Source organism: Miniopterus schreibersii (assembly GCF_964146895.1).
Source record: "Miniopterus schreibersii genome assembly, chromosome: 4".
Classification (NCBI taxonomy): Eukaryota; Metazoa; Chordata; class Mammalia; order Chiroptera; family Miniopteridae; genus Miniopterus; species Miniopterus schreibersii.
This window is the reverse complement of record NC_138105.1, coordinates 55856865-55874143: the sequence shown is the minus strand read 5'-3', so window position 1 is coordinate 55874143 and position 17279 is coordinate 55856865. Positions and strand designations below refer to the sequence as shown.

The 17279-nt window shown below is 38.6% G+C and overlaps 1 protein-coding gene across 4 annotated transcripts in view; it reads right to left on the bottom strand.

Moving 5' to 3' along the window:
• Window positions 1-17279, bottom strand: part of PALLD (palladin, cytoskeletal associated protein) — a 345943-nt gene that overhangs the window by 4563 nt on the left and 324101 nt on the right. For all 4 annotated transcript variants that reach the window (XM_081135630.1, XM_081135631.1, XM_081135632.1 and 1 more), the window contains 4 exons: window positions 14999-15148; window positions 6272-6366; window positions 4223-4355; window positions 1871-2078 (listed from right to left, as the gene is read on the bottom strand). In XM_081135630.1, the coding sequence (XP_080991756.1) occupies window positions 1871-2078; window positions 4223-4355; window positions 6272-6366; window positions 14999-15148 (586 nt within the window). The remainder of the gene's footprint in view (window positions 1-1870; window positions 2079-4222; window positions 4356-6271; window positions 6367-14998; window positions 15149-17279) is intronic.

The following is a 17279-nucleotide window of genomic DNA, read 5'->3' as shown; positions in this document are numbered from 1 at the left end:
TTAAATCATTACCTATAAATTATAGATTCCAATTTGTATTCTTCTAAGGGCTATAAAAGGACAACTTTATCACCTTGAAGGAAGGAAGCCATATAAAAGGATAACTTCATTAGTCTGAAAAAACCAGAACTGACTGTTAATAACACTCTAATGTCACCATCCATGGGGAAATTGTTTTCTTGGATCTGAGGTGGAAACAACTTCAGAGAAAAACTAAGGTTTAGTTATTTTCTTCTGAGCTACCAATAATGAATTTGAGGATGCATGTCTTTCTCTACCATTTCCTGTCCTCAGGAGTGACAAATATATCAAAACAAAGCAGCCAAGGGAGAGACAGGTGAAGGGACAGATACTCTACCTGAACATTTCAAATACCCACGACTATCTAAGACTGAATTACGCAGAGTTGTGTTTTATTGGGCTTTACATGGTTACTTGACCTAGTCTATTTTGGGGGATGTGGGAACAGACCCTACTTAGTATTCCCTCTGGGTTCCAGTTTTGAAGTATAAAGTGTATAAAAAGTGTCTCAATGTCATAGCAACTCACCAGGAAGAACAGCAGTTACCACTGGGGAGCATTATGCAGGGTACCAGTGATGCAGAGCCTCACAGATGTAATCCTTATAAAACAGGTGAGGCATTATGATGTTCCCCATTTTTCATATGGGGAAATGAAATTGCAGAGATGTTATTTATTTGCCAAAGGACACAGCTAGTAAACGAGAGCTGGGATTGGAAGCGAGATCTGATGACAAAGACTTTGCTTCCAATTACCATGCACTGCCATCCTCTAACGGAGATGTCTCTCGGACCTCAAGGGTCAGTCCTGAGGACAGATGGCACATTAAACAGGAGAAAACCAAATGGTTTTAGTCTGATGAGGGATAGTTAGAGGAATGAGTGAAATCAATCCTAGTGTGTAGTAGTAATGAACACTGTCCACAGAACTAAAGCGTGGCTAACCCGTAGCACCACAGTCCACATATTCACTGCTACTCTGCTTCCTGAAAGAGCTCAGTGGCTCTCAGTGTTTGGAAGAGCACTAGGAGTCAACAGGCCTTGGGAGACTGGCCCTCAGCTGACTAATGGGACCCTGGGCGAGTCAATCTAATTTCCACATCCCTAACAGGACGAAAATTAATTTGCTCTAATTATCTTATAGGGCTGTTGTGAGGACTAAATGAGACACTGTATGTGAGGCGCTTTGCTAGTAGAGGTAGGATGAGAAAAAACATTTTCTTTTTTTAAGAGAACAGATATCAGAATCTTTTTTACTTATGTTCAACTCCTAAGGATGTTATAAACCTTTCCATAAATAGACTGTCCTTATCTAAGGGTATGACTTAACATAACAATATTTTTACAGTTTACCTGACAGTATAATCAGTTAAAAAGCAAACCCTAGTTTAAGTTGACGATGACATTGGGGGTAATGAAAGGTTTTAAATTTTGGATTTGAAATCAGTGTATATTACATTACTTTAAAAGGTAGGTATATCTGTAGAACTTTATGCCTAAGCAAATTCTTATACACCAAGTTTGGTTTTTGGAGTCCTTGCTGCTATTTATTGCCCTCTCTGTATGTAACACCGAGGGCCCCCCCACACAAGTAGGATGACCCGGTAAAAACAAAATCCTTCTCTCTCTCAGCCAAGCTAGTGAGAAAGAAAAGGTAAATACTGAAGAAAAATGAATGTTTCTGATTTGCTAAGCTTTAGAACATGCCCTAATTGGCTATTTTGATGATATGATCTATTTTTTCAGCAGTTTGATTTATTTTCCGTATTGGTTACTGGTGTAAGATTAGTTCACATTTCTAAATCTGATGGCTGTTCTTGGAGAGAGAGAGGATTCACAGCTGAGCCTACCTGCAACCACAAGCTCCAGGCTGAATGAGTTCTGTCCTGCTCGGTTAGTGGCTATACACGTGTAGATGCCGGCATCTCGTGATGTGACTGGCTCTATAATCAGAGAGTGCACCCCGTTCTCACGCACGAGCATCTTGTGAGCACTGTCAGGGCGGATTGGCTTTCCATCTAGTTGCCAGCTTAGATCGGGGGTTGGTAACCCACTGACCTAAACCAGAAAGAAAATGCATATAAACTTCTCTAATATTAAAACAATGAAATCAGTAGCTAAGAAATCAGCATAAGTTCCTCCTTTCGTAGTACAAAAGATGGTTTTTAGTATCAGCTCAGGTTACTCTTTTGCTTAAAACCTTTCAGTGGCTTCCAAAGCACTTGTGGGCTCATGTTTAAATATTTGTTACAGAGTAACCTAGAGAAAAGTGAAATGGGGATTAAAAAAACTTATCTTACCTCACCTAGGGTTATAAAGATGACTGGGATGATGTCAGCATCGGGCCCTGAGCTCTAACAAAAAAATGTCCAACCATCACAGATACTCAGCTGGCATTTATACCCTGTGAAGCTTCTCAGCAGAGTTGCCATAGCTCTGGAGACATTAGTTAATGCATCCATCAGCAAGTAGGGCTATTACTATTATTTGATAATCCTTGAAACTAACAAGAACAATATGAAATTACCCAGAAAGCCATATCAACAAATTAGCATCACAAAATCTTGAGACCATGACAGTTGTATTGACCAGAGATCAGACAAGAGCACATTTAATTGCTAATAACAGGTTGTGAAGGGTAGGGAAGGCTGCCATCTGTCAGCTCTTCATAGCTTTGCCTTTGGTTTTGAATGGGGAGAAAAGCACCAATGAGGACGGCCCTTTTACCCACCCCACATTTACTAGTGGGAAATTACATACAAAAAGATGTCAGTTGGACTGCAAAACAATTTTTCTGATTTTGAGCTCTACCAAAATCAGCCAGAGAACTCAAATTCCGTTCCTGCTGCTCATTTATACTACCTAAAGGATGTCCCCCCTGACATGTCACAAAGGTCTAGAGAATTTAAAGGAAAAATATTAAGTACATTTAAGTTACTGGTCAAAAGGATGAGATTTTGGAAGCAAACAGCAGTAGTTGGGCAGCATGGTTTGTGAGAGGGTCAAGCTCTTATGTTCTCCCATCTGTCCCCCTACTCTCCCCCAGATCTCCACATACACTGCTTTACCTGTCAGGTCACTGGAAGTGGAATGTAGAAAGAGGCAGTGGATACTTCTGGTCAGGTTCTAGGCCTTCCCAAGTGTAGAAATAAAGTGGCACTGCTTGTTCCCACTGTACTACGTTAGAACCCAGACCAGCAGGACCATGCATTGCGGAGGGCACAGTATGTTTAGTAGGACAGGCCTAAAGCACTGTGTACTCTCAACCCACCTAACTCACCACATACCTGTGCCAGTGGAGAGAGCTATTCACTTTAAGGCAAAGAGAAAATGCTTGATTCGACTACACCTTTTCTAACCCCAGTCTTGGTTGCATAAGTAAAGAAAGCCTGATCTCAGGAATTTAAGGTTATTATAATCAGGTCATAATTTAAATAGATCCTTTTATTTCTACAAGCCCAGATTTACTTTTGTAAAAACAATGCCCAAATCCTCTAAACCAGTATTTGTGCTTTGCAATCCCAAAGAAAACCAGCAGAGGGAGCCCAAATAATTTTTAAAAACCTTAACCATATTTAAGATCAATAAGTAATGGGGCAAACAATCAAAAAGTTTTTCAGAGCAGTGGTTTTTAAACATTTTTGGCCTTAAGCTCTTTTGAGAAATTGATGAAAGCTTTATCACGCACACCATGTGTGCTATTTCAGAGTTCACACATGCAATGAACTCTGACCTCCCTGAGTTCACAAGCCCTGCTGTAAAATGGGTGGAACAAGGCTGTCACTCTCACTTCTCTCAGAAATAAAACAGGGGAGGAACAAAATCAGAGTAGTACATGCATATAAAATTTTTATGAATAAAGAGTGAAGCTCAGCTAATTAATGATTAGGACATGTGACTGACTAATACATTTTTTACTTCAACAAAATGAAAAAAAAGGATAAAACCTTCCACTGACTTTCTGGAATGTGGTATATAGGGTTCTAAGTAAACATAGTCAATAATCATTTGAAAGTAAAGGAAAAGCATGATTTAAAACAGTATATAAACATCCTGTATATTTCGCTGATTGTTTTCCTCTCTCAAGCTGGAACACATATTAAAGATGTATACTTTATAAACTTCCCCAAAAGAAACTAAAGAGAAATGGCAGTGAGGGGAGAACAAACACAACAGATTTATAGACAATAACAAACTCTTACTTTGCAATCCATTCTGCAGAGTTTTCCTTCTTGCACAGTCAGGTTTCCAGGAGCCTGCAAGAAGTGAGGTCTGAAGAACCGCTCCTGGATTGGTTCATTTTCATCTCCACTGTCCCTTGACCTAGAACGAGGCCTTAGAACAAGATAGATGATAGACAGTAGTTATTTCCACGCTCTTAGTCATCTGTTTTGTTTTTTTTTAAAAAATACATGGGGTAATAATATAATACCCTTGCGTGACTTCTATCCCCAAGGTTTACGTAAAAAAAAGTCAGCAAAGCAAAATCTTGTTTCATTTGGAAGTTTATTATAAATTTAATAGTCTGCTAATTGCACATCTTAAACAATTCTGCTCTCCTAATCCTTAAAACTAGTATAAATCATAAAAGGGGAAATGGGAGAAAATGGAGTATTCTGTATTAATGTTTTTTCCTAAATAAATATTTGTAAAGCTGTATGAGAAATAGCAGCAGCTGTTGCTCATTTATTTATTACCAAGTCTTTTTCAACAGAAATTACTGTAGCTTTCCACTGTGATTTTAAATGTATCGGAAATTAGAAGTTTATTATTTTATAGAAACTTAATATCTTTCTAATCAAAATTCCTTTTCATATTAACCAGGAAAACAAATTGCATTTTAAGGTTTTCTTTTACATCGGTTATCCACTTACCTAAAGATACTTTTTTTTTTTTACTTTTAAATAAAATTGTGGAAATCTCCCAGATTTTGTGCATCTCTCTTGTATGTTGCCAGAGGCATCTTTAAGAGCAATACAAGTTTAAAGTACTGGCAGGGAAGACTTAAGAAGAAAAGAGCAAGATGCTGAATGCAAATTCTGCCTGTAATCATTAGAAGATAAGTTTAAAAACACTTAACTAGAAAAAGAGTAGAACAGACAGAAGATTGGTATAATAGGCTGATTATCAACTTTTTAATATAGTTTACTCTATACAAGTACAGATCTAATTTTTGAACAAAGTGCTTTTCTAGAAAACAGTGGCACATGGGAAAGCTTAACTATACTGAAGACCATAAAAAAAGCAGAAGAAAATAATTCAAGAGAATGGATGTGCTACTAAATGTGTGTGTTTACAGCCATAGATACAGGCCTAGGATCCTGTGAGCAGATGTTGCCACAAACAAGTCAGAATTACATTTGTACTTGCTTAGGTGCCAGAACAGTCTTCCAAATGAACAAAGGGCTCTGTGGGTCCAGACACACCACTTGTTTGGTGCTCACTCAGTTCTTCCTGGTGCCTTCTGTGAGCCTAGTTTAGTTTTTGTTCTCTCCATCAAAGGTGTTTGCATGTGTGGCCTCTATTTTACTGTCAGGACTATTTGAACATGCCCTGTCTATAAAATATCTAAATAGGAACCCGAGATGACAGGCTGGCTGACTTAACATACTCTTTTTTAAGTGCAAATGTGTTACTAAGAAGCAATATCCTTCCCCCATCCCTGCCCATCACTATTCCATCAGCATCCTTGCATAAACTCAGGGCTACTAGGAGTAGAAAGCATTCTCAATGGTTAGCAGATATTTGTTGAGTATTTAAAATATGAAAAATATTACCTATAAGGTTATGGTCTAAAATAAACTTTTGAACGAAGTATCTGAAAAATGAAAAAGGAACATTAGCAAGCTAGCTGATTTTAAGAAACCTAGTGACAATAGTTTATAATGGTCAATCCATACAGCTCTTGGTTTTGAATATTTGTGTAGCATTTACTCATATTTTCGTCAATGTGCCTGCTATTTAAAGGTGCCAGGGTTTGATTTCTTCATGTAAAAGTGGGCCCTATTTGACACACTAGTGATGGAGTATCTGAGCGGGCTGAATACACCCGCTCCCTAAGAAATGTTTGCTCCCCCCCTTTCTGAATTGCAGAGGAGCCTAATCAAGGAGCCATGCACTGTATGCACTTGACAGTTATACTCACATTGTCTCCAAACTACGCTGCCTTTATGGTCACCGTGATCCTAAGACAGTTGAACTTACAGCAGTAAAATAATAGTAATGCTTAAGGAAAGGAACATCTCAAATACCTCCTGACATGAGGAAGGCCCGAGGGAGAGCGGGGACTGCGACCTCTTTGGTTGACAGCCTGTACCATTAGCCGTCCAGTACAGCTGACGCGGCCCTGCCGGAGACATCGGGGAAAGGAATTAGTTGCTATGCAAAATAACTAACATGTTCTCCATAAGACATTATTAGCAAATCAATGTGTCATATTAGTAAGGACACCAACCCCTCTCAGAAACGTACTTTCCCAGAGTTAAACAAGCTTTACTGTTTTATCTAGGATGGCATTTAAAATGACAGTCTCGCTGAATTAATCGAGATCTGGTGAGGTCTGCCTAGCACAGGAAGCCGGGTTGTAAAATACAGCAGCAGGACATCCTGTCTGGTCATGATTCCATTTTTGTGGTCAAATAGCTACTGGTTGTAGCTAATTTTGAAATCAAACTAGATGATTTTAGTTTTCTGTCAGATCTTCTCAGTAATATATTTATTGAATGTTAGTAGTATCTCTTCCAAAAACCATACATTAAAAGAGGTGGCAGCATGGTAAAATGAGCATTATGAAGTAAGTATGCACAGGGATGACAGGAGAGCAGACTGGGTACAGGGCGCCCTGTCTGCGTGCAGCGAACACATTTCAAAGACCAGAAGCAGTTAAGTACCTACAGTATGTGGTCATATGATAAGGGCCTACTTAATGAAAAGCTGTATTTCATCTCTAAATTTGACAACTGCAAATCTCATAAAAGCTGTCATATGGGTAGACAAAAACAGTATTTACAAGACCCAGGTGACATGAATGAATCACCCACTGTCACTTTGGCTTTTTGTTTTAGCCCCTTCTCCTAATTTTGTTCCTCACTGTTATAAGCAGAGCAGCAAAATAGAGGATTTTCTCCTCTACTTTCTCTTCTCATCTCCCAGGAAAATGAGCAGATATACTTACAGATTCTGACAGTGGCCAAAGGGGAGCAGCAAGGAAGGCGAAACAAGAAGCCAGTTTATTATCGATTAGACTAGGGAATTTGGGCTCAGGGTGGAAGAGCAGTCCCCATGTGCCTTCATCATCAAAATGAAATTTACCATTGACTCCCATTTTCATTCCAAGTTGCCAGTTAGACAGGTAGCAGGGGCAAGGTGCTCTGTGTGGTCTGAAGAACTGCTTTCTGAGTTCCACCTGAGAGTAGTGGGCTGGGATGAGGGAGAGGACACTGGTAGAGGGAACGGAGGAAAAACCCCACAGCAGGATGCAGTGAGGGGCAGGGACCCAGCTAGTGGGGCTCACCAGATCTTCCCAGAGCCTGGACTTCTCAAGGGCCATGACCACTCAGAAAAGGCACGTAGGAATGTAATACGGACAGGAGGAGAATCGGGAATTACCAAACAGAAAGAGGGGGTCATAAGAAATACTCCCAAGTAGTCTTTATACCATCAGATATGTACATTCTTCTAGCACTCACAATATTTGCTGTCAGGGTCACAGTTCAAACACTGCCTTTCCTGAAAATTTCCAAGGAGACATGAAGTATGACATTATGAAGGGGAATTATTTCTAACTTAGATTAATTGTAGCTGAAGTTCAGGCCACATCATACAAATTCTCCTATGCCGAGTTCCTGGCAAACACTTGTGATTCCCTAAGCTAGCTTGAAATCTGAAAATGAACTTCATCTAATCTTTCTGCTCTTATCTTTCTTTTTTGGATTCTTTCAAATACCTCTTTTAACCAATGCCTCCCCTGCCCATCAGTGCTCTTAATGCTGGGATGAGCCCCAGACACCTTCGTATGACACTCCCTAGCTCTGGAGTCAGTCTGGGTTTGTGAATCAGTTCTGTCCTTTATAATTGAGTGACTTCAGGTAGGTAACAACTGCCTAAGTAAGTTTTCTTACTGTAAAACAGAATCATAAGTTAATCCCTTATGGGTTGTTAATCCCTCATGGGCTCTTATGAAGATTAAATGAGTCAACAGGTGTAAAATACTTGCTACTGTATTTTGTATATACTCAATGCTCAAAATGTTAAGTTATTTCAGCACTGAATATAGATATAATAACAAAAACCAAATGGATATGAAGCATCTCTTAGAACTGTTTTGTTAAATACAATTTTTTCTCCATGTAATGGAGTTCTTTCCCTCTCTCTGTCTCTTTTCCTCTTTCCCCTTCCCTCTCTCTTTCTTATTAGGATGTAATTTACTCTAGAGGAAAAAACAAAATAATCTTAGCACAGGAAGCAGAATATGTGGAGAGTAGATCAACCTTTTTAGCTTCCGCTGGTGCTTGAAGGTGCCAAGCACACAGGTATATTCAAGGTGTTTGTTTATGCGAGGGCTGCATCTGAGGCATAAGGTGAAAGATATCCTGCTCCGCTCTAACCATTTGACAATGCTTAGGATAAGTCCCGCCTCCTCTCCTCTGTTCAAAAAAAGTGGCATACTACTTTAAACATTACACATTTCTACAATGTTTTCAAGATTTTCACTGCTACTTCTTAGACCCATATGCACAAATACTGCCAGAGATATTTCCTTAAGTTCCCAAATTCAAGAAAAAGGAGTGTAAACATCTGTCACCTTTTTACTCCTACATCATGCTTCACTTCTGAACATCAAGGGAAAAGGTCTGGTCTTTGGGGGGCAGAATTATTAGTTTGATAATATAGTATTGGTTAACAGTTGTTAACCAAAAGTAGGTTTACAGTTGTGAGTACTCGAAACAGTTTATTCTTGTGTTATTATTTATTAATCATTGTATTATTTTCTGTATGAACTGTAAACCTATTTTTGCCCCACTGTATCTGTTACTAATCAATTAATGACCAGGAACATTTAAAGAACATCCAAACTAATAAGATGTATAATTTTGACATCTGAATTTGGGGGAAAAATCAAGAATTTAATGAAGCACTTTCGAAAAGATGCCTCCAGTGTGCACAATGGAAAGTGCAGGCTTTTAAGTCTGAACGTGTTACTTATGAGGAAGATCATACAATATTAGCATTAAGTAATTGTAATCACACTAATGTGCCAATTAACCCTAGTAATCATCATAATTAGTAGGCTCTGGGCACATTAATGCTGCTGCATTTGCTGTTAACTTTCTCATTTCTTTCTGCTTTATTATTAACACATGAAGTAATAATGGAAGTAAATGTTTAAAGCGAAGCTTGAAATGAGTGAAGCAACCTTATAATGCTAAAACAAAACACAATCAACAAACTATCTTTTTAAATTTAACTCAGCTGTGTGCTACTTTTCTATTCCAAACAAATCCACAGAGTTTAAAGCTACAGTACAAGTAATAAGCTGAATTCTTAAAGTGATTCTGTATTAAACATCCAGCTTGTAAAGACTGTTTGATGCCTCATGTAAGGCCAATTATTTATATAGTATGGAAATAACATTTATATTTCCTAGCTTATGAAATGTAACTTGTGGCACACAGATCTTCATAAAAGCTTGCCACTGTATACATAATGCAATGTGAGGAAACATCAAACTGCAAAACAGCCATTCCAAAATCCAAGTGCAATACAGAGTAACTTAGCAACACAGCAAAACAAAGTAAAACATTCATGTTTAGATTTAGCTGTGCCTTAAAGACAGGATTACAGTCTAAAGTAAATTGTATTTGTGATCCTCATTTTGGCATTCAGTTTGGTGTAACACTGCACAATCACTCATATCTCACTAAACTATGGGGCCGCTTTGGTCTCCTATGAATTGCCTGAGCGACACACATCGAGTGTGATGCACAGTTTGGTGTATGTTTAGGGCTGTGTGTTCTATCCCAAGTAGAATTTGGATGTAGTCAGCAATGCCTAATGTATTTCTTATTCCCCAAAGGTTGACCCAGGTGGAAAAATAGTCTATAAAATACTCTGCTGAACTTTAGTGTTTTCCTCTTTCTTTGGTTCGCACCCTTTCTCTCTTGGCTGCTTTCAGTAATTATTTTCCACTGCGCAGGGAAGCTCTGCTGTGTTTCACTACTGCACCAATTTTTCCACTCCAGCCTTTTCCTCTCTCCCTTGGTCATTTCACACATGTAGGCTACAGTGTACCAGGAAAAATAGGCGTAGTTGTCTCTCTTTCAAACCCAGATACTTTTAAAATGTGAAAAAATTTTAAGATAACCACAGGGCATCAGGGAAGCAGGGAGTCAATTTCAGTTTTCTGTTGACTACATGTTATGCTTTTGGGATTAATACGTATTTTGAAAAATTCAGTTTTTACTTTTGAATTTTTTTCAGTGCCTACTATGTCATGCTTCTTTTAAATCATGTTTTATTCACAAATTATAAGAAGGGCAAAATACTTTAGTATACAATAAGAGATATAAAGTTGAGATTATGATACTGTTAAACATTTCTATTACAGTATTCCCAAAGCAACAAATGATAACTTATGCAAGGGTTAGGTAGAAAAACGGTCTGCCACTTGTCATGGTATAAATACCGCTTTGTTTTTCTAACTGGTAGTGAAGCTAAACCCGGACATAACTGCCACTGAAGACCCTAAGATGGAAAAGGAGTTTTACTTTTGAAATTGAAATCAATCAGGCAACATGCTCAGAAACTTGGAATAGTGATTGGCTATTACCAAGTGCTATAAATATTCTCTCACAACAATTTCAATTTCAGTCCTAAATGCCCACTTTTAGGATTTCCTCAGACACTCTTCCTGAGTTTTCCCTCCTATGCCTGCCTTTGGTCATTTAGGTAGGAAAGGAGGTTTTTAGCGCCACCCTCTTGCTTAGAATAATGGGCAGGCCCACTAACTGGGAGAGAGCGGCACCCTGGGGACCTGCTTGCTCTGCCCTCTGGGTTCTGTGACTCGTGCTCCCTCAGAGCAGTCATGTTGCTGTTTGCTTACTCATGGCTATTCTGTGAGGGGCTGGGCCTGTGGCTACCTCATGTACACGGGTCCACTTCTTTCTCTGCCTTCTCTTCAAAGGGAAGCAGAGTCGGAGAAGCAGCGAGGGTTAACCGTGGGCTCCTCCCGGGCCTGGCACACAGCAGAGCTCCGTGTGGCCAGGAGGGCAGTGGCCTCTCCTTGGGCTCCTGGCCCTGAGGGCGCTGGGAGCAGAGAGCAGCTGTCAGCGGTGCTGGTGCCGTAGTCTCAGCTCCCTCCACCCAGGCCTGCAGCTGTGGCCCAGCCGCGTCTGCTGCCTCACTCCTTTCCCATGGGGGTGGTAAAAAGGAAAAGCCAGGAGGTCAGGAGACCACACACCAGCAGCATTTTGGGTAGAAATCCCATCCCAAACTGATTTGCTTACTATCTCACAGTACTGTGGGAGCGGGACACCTAGACACATAACTAACCGTTTACATCCTGTCTCCTCAGGCTTCTGCCAGCTCTTTGGGCTGCTGCTCTAAGACAGGTTATTGGGTGTCTTTGAATTAAAATAATGACAATAACTAGCATTTATTGAAAGCACAGTAATGTGCCAGGTAAACTGAGTGTTTTACATGTATTATTGAAGCCCATATTATTATCATTTCATAGATGAATAGGAACAGAGAGGTTAAGTGACTTGCTAAAGGTCACACAGGTCAGGAGTGGCAGGGCTAGAAATCTAACTCTGGTCTGCTTGTTGCTCAGGTCCTTGTTGCTCTGAATTCTGCACTACACCGTCAGTACCATCAGTACTGTTCTGCAGTTCTAGACTGTCTGCCTCTTGATTTCAATCCCTTCCTCCATTTCTGTGTTTCCAACAGGGATCTCCAGCAGCCCTCTTTTATCTAGTGACCCATCACAGTTTGTAAATAGTTTAAGCGCTCAGAGACCACTAACCCTTGAGTCCAGGCTGCTCCCTTCAACTCTGCACACTGTCACTGGCCCTGCACAGTGAGTGAGACCTTCCCCTTCACAACTTTTCTACATGTAAAAATTCATCAGTATAATTTTAAGAGGACTAGAAGCAGACTCGTAATCACAGTTTTACATCTTTGCTCTTTTGTTCTATAAAATTGCTTACTCCAAAAACAGCTTAAAACATTTGCCAGGGAAAAATGCCTAAAAATCAACAGCAGGATCCCAGTACTGTTGTGTTTAAGGAACACAGTTAATTCTGTCTCCATAATATATCCCAGCCTTTCTAGGGGAAAGAGGAATAAAGAACCCAACAGGAAGAAAAATTTTAGATTTTGTGAAATTCTCCACTTTTAAATAGGCAGAGAACGGAAAATTGAAATTTGTTAATAAGTCAAGGAAGTATACTGAAAATACAGTAAGAAAAAAAAGCAGGCTCCACTTTTGTTCCCTCCAATACACCAAATGTGAACACAAATAAACATTAACATGTAACTTTTTAAGTAAAGGTTGTGATTTTGACTATTTTGCAAAGTGATGGTCATGTATCCATTGATTAAAACATTAGAACTTCAAGAAAGTGCACTAATGTGGAAACCACCCACTGACACCGAAGAGTTTGCTGTGCTCTGTCACAACCTAATTTTTGGTGGATTACAGTGGTGCCTCGGTTTTCAAATGTGATCCATTCCAAAAGACCATTTGAGTTCTGAAACATTTGAAAACCGAGGGATCAGCAGGCGATAGCTGGGCCTCAGGATCTTGCCCTCAGCGGAAGCCGCTTGGCATGTTCAACTTCCGAGGTGTGTTCGAAAACCGAAGCATTTACTGCTGGGTTCACGGCGTTTGTAAACTGAAATGTTGGTCAACGGAGATGTTTGAAAACTGAGGCACCGCTGTATTTGAGGTTCATTCTAATCTTAATATTACTGAAGAAATGTATATCAGGTAGGAGGAACACTGAACAAGCTTAAAAATTTGTAAACTTTGCTAAAATTATTTGTGTCATTTTCTAACACTTCATATTTCCTTCAAAGGAAATATGGAATGATATAAATAGATCACAGATTTTAGAAAATGTCCAGGACACCCAGCTGGGCGTGGCTCAGCAGCTGAGCATCGACCCAGGATCCAGGAGATTGTAGTTCGATCCCCAGCAGGGGGTGTGCAGGAGGCAGCTGATCAATGACAACTCTCTCATCATTGATGTTTCAACACTCTCTCTCCCTCTCCCTTCTTCTCTCTGAAATCAATAAAAATATATGTAAAAAAAAAAAAAAGTCCAGGACAACCTTCATCAGTTACATAATAAAACTGTTAATTTTAGCTTCCCCTTTAAAAAAAAAAAAAAAAAAGCATGTTATTTACATGACTTCTGCAGACTTTGTAAAATTATCCTATCACACAATGAATTCGTAAGGTACAAAGTCACTTCTTACCCATTTTTGTGTCCCCTACCTGGCATAGTGCCTAAAATATATAACATATTCAATAAAAAAGAATTTGCAATTTTGGAATGGTAACATGATACCCCGGTAGCTGCCTATTAAATTCTAAGTAGTCAATTGATTTTTTTAAAATCCTAAATCTAAGGGCAAAAACAAGAAAAAACATTTGAGTGGAAACAAATAAAAAATCCTGAATGCTATAGTAGTCCCTCCCCCTTATCTACAGGGGATCCCTTCCAAGACCTCCAGGGGATGCCAGAAACCGAGGTTAATACCAAACACTATGTATACTGCTTTTCCTCTACATCCACACCTATGGTAATGCTTAATTTATAAATTAGGCACAGTAAGCAATTAGTGACAACTAATAATAAAATAGAACAATTACAACAATACACTATAATACAAGTTATATGAATGTGATCTCTTTCTCTCTCTCTAAATACCTTATTGTGCCGGACAAAGGGATGATTTATGTCCTGGGCAGGACCGCACAAGATTTCATTGCGCTGCTCCGAATGGCGTGAAATTTAAAACTTATGAATTATTTCTGAAATTTTCCATTTAATATTTTTGGACTGCAGTTGACCACTGGTAACTAAAACCATGGAAAGTGAACCTACAGATTAGAGGGACTCTTGTATATGGGCACTATCAGAATTATGATTTACACTTATATTATTTAAATTCCATTGATTTAAGTGTGTGTATATTGCTTTTAAATACGTTTTTGTTTTCTACTATAGCACATACAACTCATCTCATCCTTTCCTCCTTTTTTTTACTTCATAGACTTAATCCTTTCTGAAATGATATTTATTTTTTTACTTATTTTGTATACTGGCTTATTTCCTGTGTTGGGACTTTGTCTTTCCCACCACTGCAAGCCCATCACCTGTCATAGGTGTACACATTAGGCCCTCAATAGTACTTGTGGAAAGAATGCACACCTGCACCAGAATTATTCATCTAGAAAAACCCCTGGTGGAATGAGTAAATACTCATAAGAAAAAGAATTTTTCTATCCCCACAAACTGAGATGGTGTAGAAATTGGAAAAATAGTTTTGCGTCAAAGAGGTATGATTGTACCTTTTAATTAAACAGTTCCTCTGTTCAAATAAATGCCTGTAAGCACTGGACAGCTGACCCCTGAACAATGTGGTGGTTAGGGATGCTGACCCCCGCAGTCGAAAATCTGCATATAACTTTTGTCTCCCCAAAACTAATAGCCACTGGTTCACTGGAAGCCTTACTGATAACATAGTTAACATATATTTTGTATGTTATCTGTATTATATACTGTATTCTTACAAAACAGTAAGCTAGAGAAAATAAAATGTTATTAAGAAAATCATAAAGAAGAGAAAATAAATTTACAGTATTTACTGAAAAAACCCACATATAAGCGGACATGTGCGTACAAACCTATGTTGTTCAAGGGTCAGCTGTACACAGAAATGAAGCAAGACCTATATATACCCCTCTTCACCTGAGGGTTTGCCGCCATAATTGTGTAGTTCCCATCATCGTCTAGGGTGGAGGCCGCGGTGTGGAGAGAGCACGTCCCGTCAAGATCTCTTTGAATGATGTAGTGATCATTCTTTGGAGAGATCTGCTTTCCATCTTTAAACCAATAGATCTGTGAAAGGAAACAAGATTTAACATTAAGGATGTGTGTAGTACTACTCTGCTTGGGGTACTGATAAATAATAACTGTGTAGTCTGCAGACCTGCTCTTGCTCTGAGTTTTCACGTTAAGATGTTAACCAGAACATCTGAATAGGCAATTGAGTTTTGAGTAAAAAAAGTAGGTAACAAGCAAATTTAATTCTATTTTAGTTTTTAAACATTATATATCCTCCTTTTACTTTTAAAAATATGTATGTAAGTAGGTATTTACAGTCACATTATATGAGGACTTTATATTGAATGTTAACTGATTATTTTTCTTTTTGCTTATTTCAAATGTACTCTATTAAAATGTATTACTTATAAAGTGAAGGTAGAAAGGTTATTTTAGAGAAAACAGACCCAAAACTCTAATCATTCCACTGAACTGTGTTACACAAAACAGGGTGGTGAGGAGGGAGGCAACAGTTAGGGTTGGTGGTGGGTGGAACTCTGTTGCTTTAATCCTGGATCAGGAGCGTACGATCAATGGTTGAAAGTATGCCAGCTCCTCCCATTATGTTACAGAAAACACAATAGTATTTAAATGTAATAATTTTCAAATAATACTTTAACTTAGGTTGGTAGAAAATTAAATGTGAAAAATAGAGTAAAAATTAATCTTAACTACATAAAAACGTTTTTAAATTGTCAGGAAGGGTGACCTACAGAAGGGGGATCTTCTGTAGATCCCCCTTCCTTCCCTTACCTTTAAACAAAACTACTGGTCAATGGACCCCTCTTATGATTTTTTATTTAGTTGCTGAACTACACAGTTGAAAGATGGGGCCCCCGTCATGAGTGACACTGCCAGCAGCCCTGATATGACTGACATGCTGAATTAATGCTTACACCAGTCCACCTCCAGACTTAGTGGTAGGGGAGGAAATAAATCTCTGCTTTTAACCCACAGTAAGTTCTTTGTTGTCAGTTTTGTTCCTTGCAACCAAAAGCATTCCTAACAGATTCCTAACAGATTTCGACTCCTTTAGAGCCTTCAGTTTTTAAAATGAACTTTTTCCTTAATATGAATCAATATGCAAATTGAGACCACACTATGGTCTCAGTTCAAATTCAACTCCCTGTGAAAGCCTTCGAATCTGAAAAATCGTTTTGAAATGTCCATTTCTAAGGTAGGAAAAGGCCTGAAACAGCACTAATAAGTAAGTGCATAATAACCAGGGTCGGACTGCTGTAACTTTTCCAGCCTCTTTTTCAATTAGCTCCAAATTTACAGAAACTATATTTTTAGTCTCCAGAACCTAAAAATTAATCAACTAGACTAATAACTTTTAGTCCTAAAAAATTAAATTATATAAAGCATACTTCATAATTATACTCTTAGTGGTTTCATAATTGATGGAACAAGGAAGCTGTGATTAGTAATACAATTACTTTTGCATTCTGCTACTGTGCCAGTTCTTCAGAATCATTTCTTTCCCTTAATCATGTTTTTCACCTCCATTATACTTGGAATACAACTTTCAAATGATAAGAAACAGTTATAAAATTTTACCAAGACTGCTAATGGGAGAGGGGAGGGGAAGGAGTGAGAAATGAAAACAGAGTGAATGAGAAATTCATTTCAGTCTTCCCATGTCTCAGAACAAGCATGTCAAGGGTATAATAAATTTTTTTAAACATAAGCCAAAAAAAGGATGTATTTTTAAAACAATGAATGTTTCATACTTTAATAATCGTAATATAATTTATATGTCATGCAGGAAAAACAGTTCTTCAATGAGCCAGGGAGGCAAGAAAAAGAAGGGCAATGCGGAAAGGAGGGAAGAGGGGGGAGGAAGGAGGGGCTCCCAAAGCTCTGGGACACTTCAGGCTGGACTAGAGAGACAGTTACGTTATGAACAGCCTATCTTCAAGTTGAACATCGTATCGTTTAAGAGAAGGAATCAACAATCTTAGAACAACATGAGTAATCTTAAGCACTGAATAAAGTTTAAAATAATGTGGGATCTTTTTGTGAATATGTTTCTTACTGGGTTTCATTCATAAGCTGCAAGTTTATTTTTAATACATGCATTTGGTATCATGTTTGTGAATACACAGCAATTATCAAAATTATGCCAAGGACATAATAAAGATGT